The following is an 18,725-nucleotide window of genomic DNA, read 5'->3' as shown; positions in this document are numbered from 1 at the left end:
GCCGACAAATAGCGTTTCTCTTCTTTATTTATGTCAAGGAAGCGGCCATGACGAACCCCCCTCCCGCCATCACCCATATTCAGATCAGTGTGTAAGCTGTAACGTATCGGTTCAAGCATGTGGAAAATTATATAATACTCAATAAATAAATAAATGAAACAAAGTTTCACGGTTTCCATAAAAAATATTAAATGTTTTAGTACCAGTTTTAGCGCCGAAATAGCGCATATAGATTGGTGATTTTAATTAAATTAATTTAATCTTTATTTCTATATGCTTTTTAATATATAGATTGCGCCTAAGCAGCAACAAAGACGAAGAAAATAAATAAAAAACATATTTTTTATATTGTGGAATATTCCAGCAAATCAGGCAGGCAGGAGAGTAGTGGTAGCCTATGCATTTGTGGTTTAATACAAATGTCACTGTTTAATTCAGTTCAGCTTCATTCAATTCAGTTTAACACAAATGTCACTATTTAGACTGGACTAATGGCAGCCAAAAATTAATCTTTGCATTAATATATAATTCTAATTTTTTACAGTATCTTACGCTGACTCTTCACTTCATTAGCTATACTTGTACAAGATGGGCCAATATTGTGGCCATTAATAGACAGGACAGCAGCAAACAATACTTGCTTAGGCTGTGGTGTTTTAATGATGCTCACTTGGAGCCAAAAATATCCCTCACACCACTGTACAACCACTATCATTTTAAACAGTTAATACAAGGCCGGTGCTCTTTTGATTTGTCCTACCTTGTCAGATTGTCCTGCCTTCCATTCAAAAAGGTAGCACATTTTGATGACACAATATGCCACCCATTAGATTTTGCAATCAGTGTAAATTTTAATGTGTATGACATGAAGCTGTAACATTGCCCTAACTTAACCCTAACCACAACCTCAGAACCATTAAAATGCAGTGTTGGTAGCATAATCTGATGGGTAGGATAGACTGTCAGGACACTGGATGTTTGCTTGCAAGACTCTTCAGACAAAGCAAAACCCTGTTTTCCAAATTTTGTTGAACCATTGTAAATTATTCCCTCAGTTTGCTGTTCTTACCTGACAAGAGTGACAAGGGTGTTTTTCTTCAGTTGCTGTAGCTCCTCTGCTAAAGGGAGTCGTCCAGACCGATCTTACTCTGAAACCATAGTTGAGATACATTCATTTGTGTGGTACCATTTTGTCAAGCTAGCCTCCAATTCTTAGCATGCTTTGTTTTGGATTCTGAAAATAAACACAAACGTTACTTAATGTACTTAATATTGGAAGAAATCTGATAATGTCTGCGATGATAAATTTGAAAGGGTTTCCATTTTGTCTGCAAAGGTTGAACATGCATATTGCCATTTATTAATATCAAACAATCTTATTGTTTGTGCAATAGTATCTTAGTTGGTAACATTATAGCGTGTTAATGTGCTACTGCTGGATGGATGAATAAGCCCTTTTTAACTTATAGGAACCACACTTACTTGGTCTTATTAAGACAATGTGTTTTTATACAACAGAAACTATAAGTTGCAACAGATGTTACTTAGTTAGCGCAAATTAAATAAGTTGATCAGAATACCCACCTGCACAGAAAAACCCAAGTCAACTTTATCAAATGAGTGTAGTTAACTCAAAATATCCTGAAAGTTAATTCTACTCATTTGAAAAAGATTTGAACTCTGTGTTGAAGGTAATGAGTTAATAAAATACCTCATTACTTCAACTTAAATGAAGTAAGTTCACAGTACTCGTATATATTAGATTTTTAACTCAAATGGTTTGTAGCAATCGGTTTCCTCAAATGGTTTGAGTCGTCTTAACGTATTGGGTTTTACAGTACTCAGTTGGTTTGAGTTCTCTTTATTTATTAGATTTTACTGTGCTCAAATGCTTCATTTACTCAAATGGATTAAGTTCAGAGTGCTAATTAGGATTAGTTTTTGAACTTAAATGGTTTGTTGCCATTGGTTACCTCAAACGGTTTGAGCTACCTTAACTTTTTGGTTACAGTGTGGTATATTTAAAGGGATAGTTTTCCCAAAATGAGAATTACCTCATTATTCATGGTTGATAATGTTGTTTTAAACATTTATGACTCACTTTATTCTGTTAAAAATGAAATACTATATTTTGAAGACTAAAATGCAAGGAGAACATTACTATGGAAGATTTTTTTTATAAATTGAGAGAAACTCAAGTAGATTTTGAACAAGGGTGAGTAAATGATTCATAATCAGGTTTGGTAATTGGTGCAAATATTTTTACTACAGTCATGCTTAAGTTACCTTTTAAATGTTATCAGATTTACTTTAGAAAGGAATGGATGAACTCAAAAAGTAGTGTAAAGGTTGTAAGTACTTCATGTAAACACCTTTTAAACAGCCTGCTATGTCATGCAATGAGAATGCTTGGGTACAATAATGAGCATACAGTCGTTTCCTTGTGAACTCTTTAAATTAATTTAATCAGCATTATGTACAGAACAATAGCTGGCCAACAAATAAAGGATACATGTGGGAATACAAAACACAAATAAATCCCTTTAAACTATTATGTCTAACTTAAGATAATGTTAGCAAAAAAAAAAAAAACTGAGTGCAGCTTTCCTTCACTCAATCTCATGCACAAGGCGATGGGATCGAGAACAAAAGAATTCCCTACAGAATCAGATCGTTTTCAGATCTTTAAAATGTTACAAAGCAAAACATAAATGCCCATTTAAAAAAAGAAAGAAATTATATTTAAGAGGATGTCCGACAAATGACCTACAATGACCAAAACCATCCAAAACATGTTTTTTTTTTATTCTAATTACTTTCCTTTTTATAAAACTGTCAATTTTTACACTGAATAAAATAATTATATTTTACAACAATAGAACTTTCAACAGTAAAATAGTTTTTTTTTGCTTGAGGTAATTACATAGTTCTGGTGCTTGTACAAAATAAAAAATAGATTTCTGTTATTTATCCCCCCTAAAAACAACCAACCGCAAATGGTTTGTTTGTTTATTGAACTTTGTCATCTTCACACACTATGGTTTAATAATCTTCATATCCTCATTGAGGTCAAAGTCTTTAGAAGTTCAGTTTTCTGAGGCAGCGCAAGAATTCAGTCACCGCTCTCTTCCTCAAGAAAAGACTGAATATGGGACAGTCCAAACACACCACTTCACATCCCAGCCTCTCCTCCTACCCAAAAGACTTTGCAGACAATGCTACGTCTCGTTGGGAGCAATACTGTCAGCTCCATCAGAAACAAAATATTTGCTTTCCGTGGCAACTGCACGTCGTTTTATGGAGTAAAACCCCAAGCCCAATGCATGTAGGGCTTAAAATTGTCAATCTCCAGAACTCGGCAGGAGAAAAAAAAAAACAACCAAAACCGCACAGTGAATGCAAATCATTCAGTACTACCACTACTGCTGCCATAAAGAGAAAAACAAATCTATAAAATATACACCTGAAAACCTCAGATTTGAGTAAAGGCACCAAAAAGGTATCTGTGTCGCTTGTTTTAAAACCCTGGTTCTGTTCCACAAGCTAACGTTAATCACGTCAGGACATTTTCCGACCATAACACACACTCCTCTTATCAGCGAATGACATTTATGGTGGAAAAACGTAAGACATTTAGACAACGCATCAACTTCCTTTACCTCATGAGGTCAATCATTTGAGTTTGTCAAGCTGTTATACAAAGTCTACCGATTGCTCTGTCAAAGTTTGAAGACCCTGCTTGATGTGAGATTGACGGGACACCATGTAGACTAAAGTTTACAATGCTGTAAACAAAACCAGCACTCTCTGAACGCCATCTCAATAGTACTCAACATTCAAAAATGTTCTCCAGATGTAGAACCCTAATAACACACATAACGCAGCACAGAAATCACATACGTCCATCCACTTTCAATCACAGTCACATATCCAAGTGAATTCTGGGATACCCACACGACTCACTTCCATGCTTAGTATGCGGCACTGTTACTTTAAGGCTTTTCTTTTCGCTTAATGTTTATTTTTTTTGCACGATGAAGGCTGTACTGTGGTTTATTGCATAATTGTTTTTGTTATCGTCGACATCACTACTAATCGTGTTACCATAACTAATCACTATTGCTATGTACAAGTGTCCAATGTCTTTAACACTTTGCGATCAAAATGGTGTCTGCAAATGTGTGATGTGCTGATTGGGCGTGGCGGCATTGGGGGTGGAGCTGTTTGTCAAGTGGGTGGAGGAAGGGGCGGAGTCTGAGAGCTGCAGCTCCTCTAGTTTCTTCAGGTACTGATCCCTTAATGCCAGAAGCTCTTTGTAGCGCTGCTCCACTGGACTCTGTTGCTGATGTGAACAAATACAGAGATATGCAGATATGAGAAGTGGGAACGGTGAATAAAATAACCATTAGAGGGCAGCAAAAACACTTTTTGACTCTAAAAAAAGTACAAATCTGCATCAAAATATTTGATGCTAATAATAGGATTATTACAGTAGACTAAAATCATCAATCAATAAAAATAACATTTTAATTAAGTAAAATGAGCTAACTTAAAGTAGTAAAACAACAACAAATTAAAATAACAACTAAATAAATTATTAATAAAATATTTAAAGCATGATGCAACTTAATTTCACACCAGTACATCATGACAAGTCCATTTTTCATTTCATTTCTATCTGAACAAAAATAATGATTATACTTTTATTTATTAAAATTTTTTATTCATAGAAGCATTGTGTAAAATATTAAATCTTACAAAAATGTATACAGTATGACAAAAATCTTGTGCTGCATATTTAAATACAAAAAATATGGTCTTATGACTCAATTTAAGGATCACTTTTATATAAACATCAAAACAATTTAATTATTCGCAAATTTTAAATCTTTATTAATTTAAATCAATTCTTTAAACATCTATGATTTACAGATTTGTGAGCAGAGACATTTTAGAAATTTAAAATGTATTAAAATTGAGAATGATCACTTATTTTTATTTTTATTTTAACAAATGCAGGTCAAAAGTAGGCTACTCTTCTAAACTATTATAGCATACTAGCTCTGACAATTGTTAAAAACGTTTAATTAATTGGTGATTCACAAAATATCAGTGAAAAAACTATTTAGTTTAATACTTAAAATAATATTATGGTCTTTTCCTAATACATTTAATTGATTATTTGTCCATTATTTAGAATTTTTAAATGTACAGTTGAAGTCAGAATTATAAACAGCATTAATATTTGACTAACATGGTAAAATGCTTATTTATGTCAATGCTGGATTGGCTCTTGCGAAACCACTGACAGAATGCATGCATATGTGTGTGTGTGTGTGTGTGTGTGTGTGTGTGTGTCTAGTGATAAGGACAGTTTGAGTGGCAGTTCACTGTGGTGCCAGTCAGGACGTAATTAAACTGGAGAGAGAAGATTTTCTGCACCGTTGAATCGGATGTACACACACACAGACACACACAGATACACACAGACACACACAGACACACACAGACACACACACACTCTTCCTCTCCCAATCCTACCCAGAGGCAAAAACACCCACTTAAGAAAAGATACACATGCACATTTTATTCTCCTTCAAATGTCCCTTTGTATGTATATAAACCCGAAATGTCAGCTTGAATTATGCATAGAGACTACACCTGACTGTGTCAGTGTATATACCTGGTGTTGTATGCGCGGGTTCCACCTGATGTAGTAAGTGACCCACAGCTCTAGGTGGCGCATGCTGGCTACAGGGTACAGCACCCGACTGGACTCCGCCGTGTAGAAGGGGTTTATATACAAAGACGTGTCACTATTAATGTAAGACCACAGAGACACAGTCTTTGTCCGAACATTCTGGTGAAAGAACACAAACAAAAAAAGGAAAAATCTGAAATTTGCCATCTTAAGTATCAGTAATTAGTGTTGGGATAATGCATTACAAGTTTTTATTATTATTATTATTATTATTAACAATGCTTGAACAGTAACCGAATGGCATTAATACTTATTAAAATTCCACAAAAGACTGAAATAACAATCAATTTACATAAATTCACAATCTTTCCATCCTCAATAATAATAAAGTTTAAAAAGTTTAAAATTATACAACTTTAGAACAGATATTTTAATGCCAGTTTCTTAGCAAAATGTTCTGTAAAGAAACATGGTGTGTGTCAATCAATTCGGTGGGTGGGGAAAACCTCATTCCTACGCTAACCATTATCAGGTCCAAACCTTTATGAGTTTGAACTTTTATTTAGTTAAACACAAAAGACGTTTTGAAAAATGTTGGATACCGATATCCAATATTGACATCTATAGCAGGAAAAAGCAAATACTATGAAAGTCAATGGCTACTTGTTTCCTAAATTATATATAAACAAATACTATGGAATTTAATGGCTACTGGGGTCCGTTCTTCGTACGTGGATTACTCAATTAGCTGGATTTGGTTATTGACGATTTGACACGATCCAGGATCGTTTCGTTCTTCAAAACTCATCCGAGAGTTGTTGTCATAGCAACAGTTCTGGTAGCTCAAACCTGCTCTGTAGCAGGTTCATTTCATTTAAACAGGATTAGATTGAATCTTTTCAAACAAAGGCAATACTGAAAGTATGTACCGAATGCTGATATCTTCTTACAGTAGTAACCTATAGGTTATATACACTTGGCAAAATAGTAAAATGGTTTAAAAAATTATATATACATTTTTAATTTAGAATAATTAGTAATATTTAATATGACATAATTAATATATTAATGTTTATCAACATATACGTTTTAAAATGCATATAAATAAAACTATGTTTCATTTATGTAAAAATTATGTAATCTGCACCCTGATATAAAAGTACAAAATGGGGTGGTTCTCCCCAAGGAGATCAAAGAGAACATTTATTAATATTGACTATTTAGATACAAGCGCATACCATTTTAAGGTACCGATCCATCTTTACAATTTGTGTATGATAATAGACATGAACATTATTCCACTTTTTTGGTTGGCTTGTTTTATAAAGGAATAAGAGTTTACGCAGTCATGCACATCGTGTTTTGACAGCTAATATGACGGTGATTTGATGCTTTGGAGAAGTTGCACACACCTTTACCAATATCAAAATGCTTTTTTGATAAAAATTAATTTAAATTCGCAGATTAAGAAAACTTAAGCAGGCCTAGGCTACTATAATAAAGAATTGTGTAGAAGTGTAAAGCCTGCAGCTCAAAACAAACATGGAAATTATTGCATATCATATTTAACAAACCGTTTACTGCGAATTTTGTCATTTTGTTCACATGGATAATTGAAAATTAATCAGATGATGTCATTATGCTGCTGTGCCGTCAGCCAACCATTTCATTGCTAATCATGATTTCGAGAATTGATGGATCTGTCCTTCACAACACAAGCAGAGATCTCAGAGTAGTTCATCCAAACATTTTAAACTGATTCGCGAACTTAAATTTAAAGAACCAAATAAGGCATAGATCAGTTATCAAGATTTAAAGATCCAGGATCTGCCAAATCATCTTAGATCATTTAAGCGAAGTACAATGAACGGACCCCAGGTTTCCAAACGTATGTAAACAAATACTATGAAAGCCAATGGGTACTGGTTTTCAAATGTATATATCTTCTTTTGTTTAGAACAAGTTAAGGGTAAGTAAATGGTGACAATTTGTCATTTTTGGGTGAACTATCCCTTTAAAAATACACATTACCCTTTGAACTAGCCTTAAGTACATACTGTATGATTTAATACACCGGCAATACAGAATCAGCTGTAAAATGCATTGTTAACACAGCTGGTAAGGTGTTGAATCCTGCGGTTAGCGTCAGATGTGAAGTGGGACTGTGCTCTCTAACACTGTTGTTGCGGTGGACGACTCTAGAGGGCCACCAGAATGAATGTTTCATCTCCCTGATGTGCTCTACTCCGACTGAAAGTCAGCGAAGCATCCCTTTTACTCATGCTCTACTTCACACAATGAGCACAGACAGAAATAAAAGGCAATGTGTGCGTGTGAGAGAAGACAAGCAAAGGCCAATATATCCCACTGATGACAACTGGCCTCCATTAAGGTAGAGGAGAAAATTGGATTTCAGAGATTCAGAGGCAAAGGTGTGATAAAAGGTAAAGAAAGAGAGAAACGCACAGCGGGGCACATATAATACAATAATAGATCTAGCATGTACTTCCACAATGCACCTATTATCAATATAAAGTGAGGCTTAAAAGGAGACCAAATTGCTAAAGATTGATTAAAACTAGGAAATAAACTAACTCATAATTAATGCAAATTGTATGAACTACATAAATGTGTAGCCCTCATTGCATCTGCAAGGCCAGATAAATACACTCAATGGCCGCTTTATTAGGTACACCTGTCTAGGTGCTCATTAACATACATTTTTAATCAGCCAATCACATGGCAGCAACTCAAAGCACTTGGGCATGTAGACATGGTCAAGACGATCTGCTGCAGTTCAAACCGAGCATCAGAATGAAGAAGAAAGGTGATTTAAAAGACTTTGAACATGGCTTGGTTGTTGGTGCCATATGTGCTGGTCTGAGCATTTTAGAAACTGCTGATCTATTGGGATTTTCACACACAACCACCTCTAGGGTTTACAGAAAACGGTTCGAAAAAAGAGAAAACATCCAGTAAGCGGCAGTTCTGTGGGCGCAAATGCCTTGTTGATGCCAGGTCAGAGGAGAATGGTCAGACTGGTTACAGGTGATAGAAAGGCAACAGTAACTCGCATAACCACTCGTTACAACCGAGGTATGCAGAAGAGCATCACTAATTGAACAACACATCAAATCTTGAGGCAGAAGACTACACTGGGTGCCACTCCTGTCAGCTAAGAACAGAAAACTGAGCCTAAAATTCACACAGGCTCACCAAAATTGGGCAATAGAATATTGTTGGTTGTTAGAAGGTTGAAGGCACAAGGCCGTTTGGTCATAGTATTTCAGAAACTGCTGACCTACTGAGATTTGTTTGTCACCCACAACCATCTTTAATGTTTAGAAGATGGCCAAAAAGAAGAGAAAATATCCAGTAACTGACAGTTTTGTTGGCTAAAGTAGAACTAAAATGAGCTAAAGTGAACTTTCTATAACACATTAAATGATTAAATGTTCATTAATACCAGCATTTATCTATCATTATTGTTGTTTACGGACACAATATGTTTTTATCTTACATTGCTGTCACGAACACTCTCACAGTTGTAGAGGAAAGTGCCGAAGCGGCAGCTGTACAGATGATCCAGAATGACCACCAGGAGACGTTCGTTAAACTCAAACGCTGTTGGGAACTGCAGATGTAAGAGAGAGATAAAGCTTAAATGAATTTACTCTTTTAATGCATAAAACTCTAATTAGCTCAATAAAATGACTAAAATGTTTTTCCAAAAATGTATGATTATGTTTTTGTTCTACACAAAATAGGTTTTTAAAATTAAACAGTTGCTGCTTTCTGTGTTCTATGTAATCAACGTGATGTTCAAGCTCCTAAACAAGCAAAATACAGACGTGGACAAAATTGTTGGTACCTCTCAATTTTGTCCAGGCCAGTTTCATTAGTTTGCCACAATTTAAAAGCAATATCTGATTTTCAGTCTTTTATTTTCAGCTATTTTTTGACTAATCAGAACTTTTTTCAGATTCAACTTATTTCAGTGACTACAGTGGATTTTTCTTTCTTCAATGGAAGGGTACCAACAATTGCTGATGACTTATAATAGCTTTGTGTGAAAGTCATTTTCCACTCGTATCTCATTCAAGAATGCAAATTTCGATATACTGTGCCAGGTTCAGTGTTAATGATGCTGAATGCCATGGCTTCTTGGGATATCACTTTGCGTTTTTCAGCAAATATTCACTTGAGTGAAATCCAGCCATTTTAAAAGGATATGCTTTCTATTTAAGCTGTGCTTTATTCATCATAATGCTGCTGACAAGAGATAATAGACATATTTGTCTGAAAAATCATGTTAATGTAACAAGACATTTGTATCACCAATTGCACACTGGATTTTTTTATGTTAATTTATTTGAATGAGATTCATTTTAATCGGTATAAATTGCATTATTATGCAAAACTTTAATGTCATTCCTATGGTGATATGCATGTCCTTTCTGAGGAGTATAATTCCACATCCACATTAACTGGAAGGAAACAACAGCTCAGACATGTAAAAGCCCTTTTTTTATCCACAAGAAAAATAAACAAGCAAGTGACACAGTTTTGAAGATTTATATTCTTACCTGTTTAGTCATTTGCCACACGCAGTCAATAAATTGCAAAAAGATAGGTGACCTGTCCTGATCCGCATGGTTTTTGTCCCCATGGCCAATTCTCTACAAACACAAACACACACAATGTAACAAATACCATCTGATAACAATTGAACAAGTATTATGCCTGATAATGCAACAATTTATCTCATCAGCCATCAGAATGGAGAGACCGCTCTTTCTAGAAAAGCCATATTTTCTAGTGTTGTTGTTTTTGTTACAAATCAAAGCTTTGCCTGCATCTCTAAGCATTCTTTTAAACAATTTTCATTAAGGAATTTTGCTTGACCTTTGTTTCAGGTAAGCCTATTTATTTTGAGAAGAGCAGCAAAACAATCACTGATATTCTCACACAATGAATGTACTGACTCCTCATACACTGATCTGCTGGGTTAAACTGCTTTTTCACCATATGCAAAAGTTCAGACTAGTTCCAGACCTCCTCACTCTGATGATCTTGAACTGATTGTTTTGTGCAGATACAAAGCGATTGTTCTGTTCATAAATGGCTAAAGAGCTGAAGGAAAAAATGGGGCAGGTGGTGAAATAAATGCTCTAAACGAGCCAGATGTTAAAGCAGATGTGCAAACTCCAAAAATTTAACCCTCACCAAGCACTAAAAGTGAGGTTAAACCAGGAGTGGTGAGTATATTAGATGGTACCCACCCGTGGCTATTAATGAGCTATTTTGGCTTCAAAGGAAACTCATTCTGCCCCTTTTTACAAGATAAAAAAGTCTCTGATGTCTCTAGAGAGTGTATGTGAAGTTTCAGCTCAAAGTACCACAATAATAATTTTTTAAAACTCTTTAAATCTGCCCATTTTAGGCTTTAACTCAAATTGTGTTTTGGTGACTGTTGCTTTATGCAAATGAGATTGTGCCCCAGCTAACTTTTGAAAAGAGGGCAGAGCTACAAATGCCTATGTGTCAGCATAGTGGCAAATGCAAAAACAAGACTAACATCCTATGCTAAATGAGGGAGAGATCGCCACTTAGTGGTGCTTTCCCCCTCTGATGACATGTACAACGGGAGAATGTCAATCAAATTGTTTTAGCAGACCCATTTTATTAAGTGTGATTATAAAAAATAAAATTAATAAATGTTTACCATTAGACGCTGGCTATATTCACAGGCTGTTACCCCACTACTGTTTTTAAACCCCTTTTAAAAGTGATTTTTGCGTAATAGGTTCCCTTTAAAGCCATATCAGCAGCATTGGCTAGATTCATGGCAACATCGGTAATAAATATTCAATTTACAATCATCCCCGTGGCCAATAATACATTCTAAAATGAATTGTAACGATGCCTGAGAATGAGAATGGTTTATCAAGAAAATCTAAAGCACAAACTGCATTGTGATTTTAATCATTTGCAATCTGATGTGCATCAACAATTTGATGTGCCAAATTGTTTTTGAGTATGAGATTATGTAAACTCGGTTGACACTCACTGAGGCAAACTTGTGTCCGAAGCTGATCCACTCCTTCTCCATCAGGACCTGGAAGCCCCTGAGAGTCCTATAGTAGGAGTCCAGCATCAGCATGGACAGAGATGTGAGCTGAGCAGTGCGATCCCAGCCATCACTGCAGTGAACCATCACAGAACTCCCAGAAGACACCTTATCAGCCACCTGAATGGCCCCCGACAGCACCAGCTGCAGCAGGAGATTAGGTAGCTACATTAGATCATGCTCATTTTTATTTATACATTTATATGGATGCATATGTATGTGTGTGTGTGAGCGAGCATGTCTAGACATGCAATCACACACACATACATAAGTGCTGACACATATAAATAAGACCACTTAAACATTCTTCTGATGTTAAAACATCTGTTTTGTGTAAATAAACGTGTCTAAAAACATGGTACCTTTTTTGTTATTACATGAATCATTACATGCACCATGAATCCCATTTTTATTTTACATGAAGAAGTAATGTCCCAAGTAATTTAGAGAATAAACAAAAAAATCCTGTTTTGCATTACCAAGAAACTGTAAATCCTTAAATGTTTACATTTTAAAGTGGTCTCTTTATTTTTTCTATAGCTGTATATTAATACTTCTTTGTATGAGAATGTATAAAAACAAACCTTGATATGCTCTAGCCAATGCGTGGACTCCAGGCTGGAGAGCCAATGAGATTCCTCCACATTGGGGTAAACAATGTCCTTTAGCTTCTTCAGTGACTCCCTCATGACATGAATATTATGAATGTCCAGAAAGACCAGTTCTGCGTTCTGATAAGCATCATCACCCTCATAACCTCCGCCCGTGGCCTGAAAGAGTTAAAAGTTGTATGCTTACACAAAGAAATTGTGCAAACTTGCGTTCACACTTCATGTACCTAAACACACTGCGCAGGGAAAAAATATTAGATCAATCATGCCATTTCAAAATGCTCTGTCAGCGGTGTTCAGCGTGGCACAGCTTTACATGGGTCCACTTTGTGGTTGGTTTTTGCTTTATTAGTTTGGCAACACACAAGGACTGAAAGCATACTCATGCAGCACACCATTTGTTTATTTAATACAAACCAATGGTCCATGTCTGACTGGAAAACAGTAAGCAGCCCATACCTTCAGTGGATAAGGCCATATGTTAGATATGATGTGGTAAAAAAGTTCTCTCAAGAACTTCAGGTTTTTTTTTTTTTTTAGAGATTTTTAATCTCTTAACATCTGACAACATACCAAGGTTCTTATAGTTTTGCAATCTTTTTAATTTTCAGTACAATTTCAGTTAAGTTTTATTTCATGTTAATTTAACAATGTTTTGTTAGTTTTAAGTTTAGTTTTTTATTTTGTGAATGCATTTTTATTTCATTTTTTTTTCATCTACACTACCTGACAAAAGTCTTGCCGTCGATCAGGTGTAAGAGCAACAAATAATAACTTGACTTCTAGTTGATCATTTCAAGAAGTGTTAGAAGATAGATTTTTCTGATGAATCATCTGTTGAACTGCCTCACAATCATCACACATACTGCAGAGGACCTATTGGAACCCTCATTTACCCAAAAATATTACAGATATCAGTCAAGTTTGGTGAAGAAAAAAGTCATGGTTTGGGGTTACATTCAGTATGGGGGTTTACAAGAGATCTGCAGAGTGGATGGCAACATCAACAGCCTGAGGTTTCAAGAAATTTGTGCTGCCCATTACATTACAAACCATAGGAGAGGGCAAATTCTTCAGCAGGATAGCGCTCCTTCTCATACTTCAGCCTCCACATCAAATTTCCTGAAAGCAAAGAAGGTCAAGTTGCTCTAGGACTGGCCAGCCCAGTCACCAGAACAAACATTGAGCATGTCAGGGGTAAGATGAAGGAAGAGGCACTGAAGATGAATCCAAAGAATGTTGAGGAACTCTTGATGGAGTCCTGCAAGAACACTTTCTTTGCCATGCCAGATCCAATATTAATTATTTTTCCACTGCACCATCACTAATTATGTATCTATACTGTACATTATTTCTGTTAAGTGACAAGATTTGTGTCTAAGCAAAGTCAGATGTTACTGTTCTAATTAAATCATCAAAAACCAAGACATAATCATATTTTATTTTGATAGTATTAGCGTAATCTAGAGGCCTTTGCTTTTCATATAAGCCACTTCAGATACCAAATGATCAACTAGAAGTCAAGTTATTATTTGTTGTTCCTTAAAACTTGGATAGGCGACAAGACTTTTGTCAGGTAGTGTATTTAGAGTCAGTTTCAGTTATTAAAGTTTAGCAAAGTTAGTAGAAGATGTCCAGTGTAGATAAGAGCATGGCTATGTTTGTACATTAACTCTAGTGGAAACCTCTTATTAATAAAATAATTGCTTAAACACTTAATCCAAAACCATATAAAGTAACAAAATTAAAAATGATTAAGAATTCCGACATTCTTCTTTATGTTAAAAAAATCATACTGTATATGTAGTTAAACATGCATAGTTTACATTTTCAGGCAAATAAAGAAAAGACAGAACGCATATTATGCTTATATAGAAAATATGTTTTTATCTAATCATGCGCCAGGCTGATGTGTTTGGCTGTAAAAGCACCATCTACAGGTACTTCTATTAACAGCCACAGGTCCGATTTTACACCACAGCTAATAATTATTTTATTTCAGTTAGTTTTATTGACTGTTGTTAGTTTTGATTAGTTTTAGTTCTTAATTTATTGCACATTTTTTTAATTGACACAAATGTTTTTATACTAATAGTTTTAGTTTTAACTTACTAAAATAGTCTTGCAGTATATACCCAGCTCATTAGTAATCTAATAGAGTCTAACCTTGTTTGCCACAGCATTGACGTTGGGCCTGGCGTCATAGATGGTGAGTTTGGTAGTACCATTGGCCTCCCGGATTAGGTCCAAATAACGCTCATCATCTTTGTTGCGCTTGCCACTCATACCCACTAAAGGCTGACTACACCGCGTGATCACAGCATGGTTCTCCTTATGGAACCACGACAGCACCTGAGAGTGAAAAGAAACACATCATCATTACAGAAGGTAAATGCATCATCAAACAGTAAAAATATTGTAACATTTCTAGAAGAATAGCACAAAGAAAGACAAAAACATGTATTGTATCAATTGGTTATCTGCCATTATAAGCCGTTTTCATAATTTTTAGCATTTGTTGATATTGAACAAATAAAATCCATATTTATTTTTGCATGCTTATTTTTCAATCTATAACTTAGCTTTATTGTAATGCTCCCTTAAAAACACTAATAATTACAGTTTATCTTTAGCAGATTTCAAAATTAACATCTATTGTTCATACTGTTTCAATTTAGTGATCCATAAATTTACCTTTAGCATCAAAAGGGGACATATTATGCAAAAATCCCTTTTATAAGCTGTTCAAACACAGCTGTGTGACTGTGTGAAAATAATCAGCTTCTGATTGTAAATATTTATTTGTTTTATTTTTTGATAAATAAAAAATGATTAAAAATAGTCTTAAACACTTTGATTGACATTCTCCTTTTGTACATGTCATCGGATATGAAAAGCCCTGCCTTCTAGTGCCTAGGGTCGAAGGATATATTGACATAAACATTAAATTAGCGATTTAGCAAAAGCTGCAATTGCTTTGCACATCATGTGAGGGAAGTACGGTGATGTGATCAGCAGTAAATCTCTTCCAGATTCCTCTCAAGATGCACAGAAAAACCAAACATGCCCAGAAGAAACCCAGAAAATACCTGGGAAATACTAGTCTATGGTAAATCTTTATATCATAGGATAAGCATAAGATATAAGTGCTTTCGTTTGATCCAACAGGATTAATAAATACATGAACACAGCAACATATGGTTTATCAGAGTTCTTCTTGTAGTTTTCCTAATAATATCATAATGATGCAGTGTCTTTGTCACTGCTTAGAATGCTAATACATGAATATGTTAAATGATTCTGTGTAAGAAGACACATCATTTCACAGATGGACTTCATTTAAACACTCGACTGAAGCTATAAAGTAACGTTCGAATAAAAAATGTCACTATATGTGGTATTTGCGCATGCTTTCAGGTCTAATATTAGCAACATTTACTTCAAAGTGGCATGGTTCAAGAGAAGCTATGCAGACAGCTGTCAATATTGCAGAATGATTATTTGCGATGTGACTATCGCATGATAATATCGTATGGGATAGGTTGCGTAGTTTGGCAGAGAACTATGGCTTTGTTTAGAAAACGCTGGTCCAGCTGAACACAGGTGCTGGAGATTCACAGCTGATTGCAGTATCGGCTTTACAGAATAATGCCCATGACAATCACATGCAATTTATCATTCAGCCCTACACGTGACGATCTCTCACTTATTAGCATAGGACATTAGTCTTGTTTTTGAATGTGCCACTATGCTGACACATAGGCATTTGTTACACCACCCTTTTTTGAAAAGGGAGCACAATCTCATTTGAATTTAAAGCAACAGTTAGGCATCAAAGCACAATTAGGATCAAAGCCTAAAAGAGGCAAACTTAAAGATTTATAAAACATCACTTGTGGGGAGTTTTGAACTGAAACTTCACATACACGAGTAGTGACATCTGAGACTTATTTTACATCTTGTAATAAGGGGCATAATAGATCACATTTAAAAACATATTTTAGTTTTTAGTCGTACTTTTTTTATTTCATATAAACAACACAATATAAAATAGGACAAATATCCAACAACATGAACCGAAAACTATTATTACATAGAACCTGAAAAGCAAACAATTCTGAAACTGCCATTCTTCATGCTTTTCCAATCTATAGGTTTATATGTATGCAACAGACATATCAATCTGATCATTCTATAGTTATTACACCATTATTCTGTGCTGTAATGCTGGTCATGTGTGAAAAAGCTCACCGGAATGCGGCAGCGCGATCGAAATGTAGCCACTTTTCGTAGATCATCTTCTGTGGCCTTGTAGGGAACAACAAGAATTGTGGGATAGGTGTCACAGAGCTCGTAGTTCTTATTGATGAAAGTGACCCTCCACTCATTATTGGGTAGACCCTGAAAAACACAAAGAAAAACACTATTTTTAACAACTGTACCTTAATTGTACTGTTTTTTAAATGGTCGTGCTCAACTGAGCCTGGTTTCTCTCAAGATTTCTTTTTCCTTCACTTTTATCAATTTGTGAAGTTTGTTCCTCGCCACTGTCACTACTGGCTTGTTTGGTTGGGACTTGTGGAGCTACACATCGATGGATTTGCTCTTCAGTGTTTGGACTTTCAGCAGAGAAATTAGTACCACACTGACTAAACTGAACTTCAACTCTGAAAAACTGGGCTGACGTAGTTTCTATTTACAAGAACGTCTATGTTAAGCTGCTTTGACACAATCTACATTGTAAAAGTGCTATGAAAATAAACATGAATTGAATTATTTGTACACATATGCATTTTAAACGTGTATATATAGATGTTTCTAGACTGACACAAGTTCTGGCATCTGGTCCTCACCTGCCTCCTATACTCTTCCAAGGCCTCATACACGTTCCAGCCATTCTCCTCATACTTCTCCTGACTTAAAAAGGCAAAGAGTTGCTGCACAAATCATAGAAAGAGAAAGAGAATGAGTCAGTAAAATCGTTATATCATGCATCCTGCTACTAATGAAAGCTGATTGTGAAATGATAAACATTGACACCATCACACATTTTAACACATTAAATCTAATAATGGACAATCAAATAATGTTTCAATATGTGTGAGATATAGAAATTGTGAGCACATTTAAATACTGACCATTCCGTGAGAAAGTGGGAAAGCGTATTTGAAAATAATCTCAAAGATGTCCCTTCGACTGTGGCCTTCTTGCTTCAGAGCAAATCGCAGGTTCCTCATGTCCTAATACGCACACACACACACACACAAGCACGCAATGAATTTTATAATGTTAAATGTCAAGCTTTCAAGAAGCTGGTTCTGCTTTAAGCAAACCTTTTAACATATTAATTGTGTTGCAATATTTGAAGAAGCAGCTGCATTAAAAGTTCTATAAAAACACACAAATATATTAAAATCTATCGAAGGTATTCAGAAATGACTTCGTAGCAATATTACACTTAACATGCAAATATTTTATCTCAACTATTAGTTAAAATAAAAAAGGGCTTTGTGAGGGCGATACCTTGCAGGTGATTTCAAGCCCGTAAGAGTTTTCTCCTCGACTGGAGGCTCCGCCCATCTTTTCTACACGGCCTATGACACCTAAGGGGATGTTCAGGGTAACTGGTGTCTCCTTAAGACAAACGACAGAGATAATAAATACTGTAATACCAGCAATCCTGCACATACTGTAAACACCTAAGAAATTACATTTTTCACTCCATGCTAATAATAAATTTTATAATACACACATCAAACACATAAAGAACAGTGCAAAAATCATTAGGCCATAACAAACTCCAGTGTTTTGTAAAATAAAATAAAATAAAATAAAATAAAATGTGTGAGCCCCAGTCATTGAAAACCATAGAAAGGGCTGCACTATATGCTTTGGCAATACCAAGTGCGTTTGAACATTAAAATACATAGTTATGTGCAGAAATTCCCATCTTGGTGAGTATTTATGAAAAAAAAAAAAAAAAAAAAGAAATTGTGAATGAGACTATGCATGTTTATGACAACTATTATTTAGTGTCACTTATGTCATTTTAAATGCAAAGATGACATTATAATGACAACTTAATATAAACAAATACATCACAACTGGTCTTTATCTTTGTCATGAGGCATTTTAATTGTGTCATGAATATTTCCCTAATAACTTTTCTAGTGGAACAACACTAGAAAGCTAGTGTAAGCTGCACGATTAATCATTAAAAGATCAGGATCTCAACACTCACGCAACATAAATTATAAATGATGGTGATTTGCATGTTTATTAA

The 18,725-nt window shown here is 35.1% G+C and overlaps 1 protein-coding gene across 2 annotated transcripts in view; it reads right to left on the bottom strand.

Annotated features, from left to right (window-relative positions):
• Positions 1–2,436: 2,436 nt before the first annotated feature.
• Positions 2,437–18,725, bottom strand: part of mtm1 (myotubularin 1) — a 31,210-nt gene continuing 14,921 nt past the window's right edge. For both annotated transcript variants that reach the window (NM_001365554.1, NM_001037684.2), the window contains 11 exon segments: positions 2,437–4,342; positions 5,684–5,860; positions 9,222–9,335; positions 10,288–10,380; positions 11,772–11,975; positions 12,416–12,601; positions 14,609–14,794; positions 16,694–16,843; positions 17,296–17,379; positions 17,581–17,682; positions 17,966–18,076. In NM_001365554.1, coding sequence (NP_001352483.1) covers positions 4,160–4,342; positions 5,684–5,860; positions 9,222–9,335; positions 10,288–10,380; positions 11,772–11,975; positions 12,416–12,601; positions 14,609–14,794; positions 16,694–16,843; positions 17,296–17,379; positions 17,581–17,682; positions 17,966–18,076 — 1,590 coding nt within the window. In that variant the 3' untranslated portion in view covers positions 2,437–4,159.

Source organism: Danio rerio, chromosome 7, assembly GCF_052040795.2.
Source record: "Danio rerio strain M-AB ecotype USA chromosome 7, GRCz13ab, whole genome shotgun sequence".
In the NCBI taxonomy this organism is placed as follows: Eukaryota; Metazoa; Chordata; class Actinopteri; order Cypriniformes; family Danionidae; genus Danio; species Danio rerio.
Note: the sequence above shows the minus strand (reverse complement) of the source record. Positions and strands in the feature narration are given on the sequence as shown.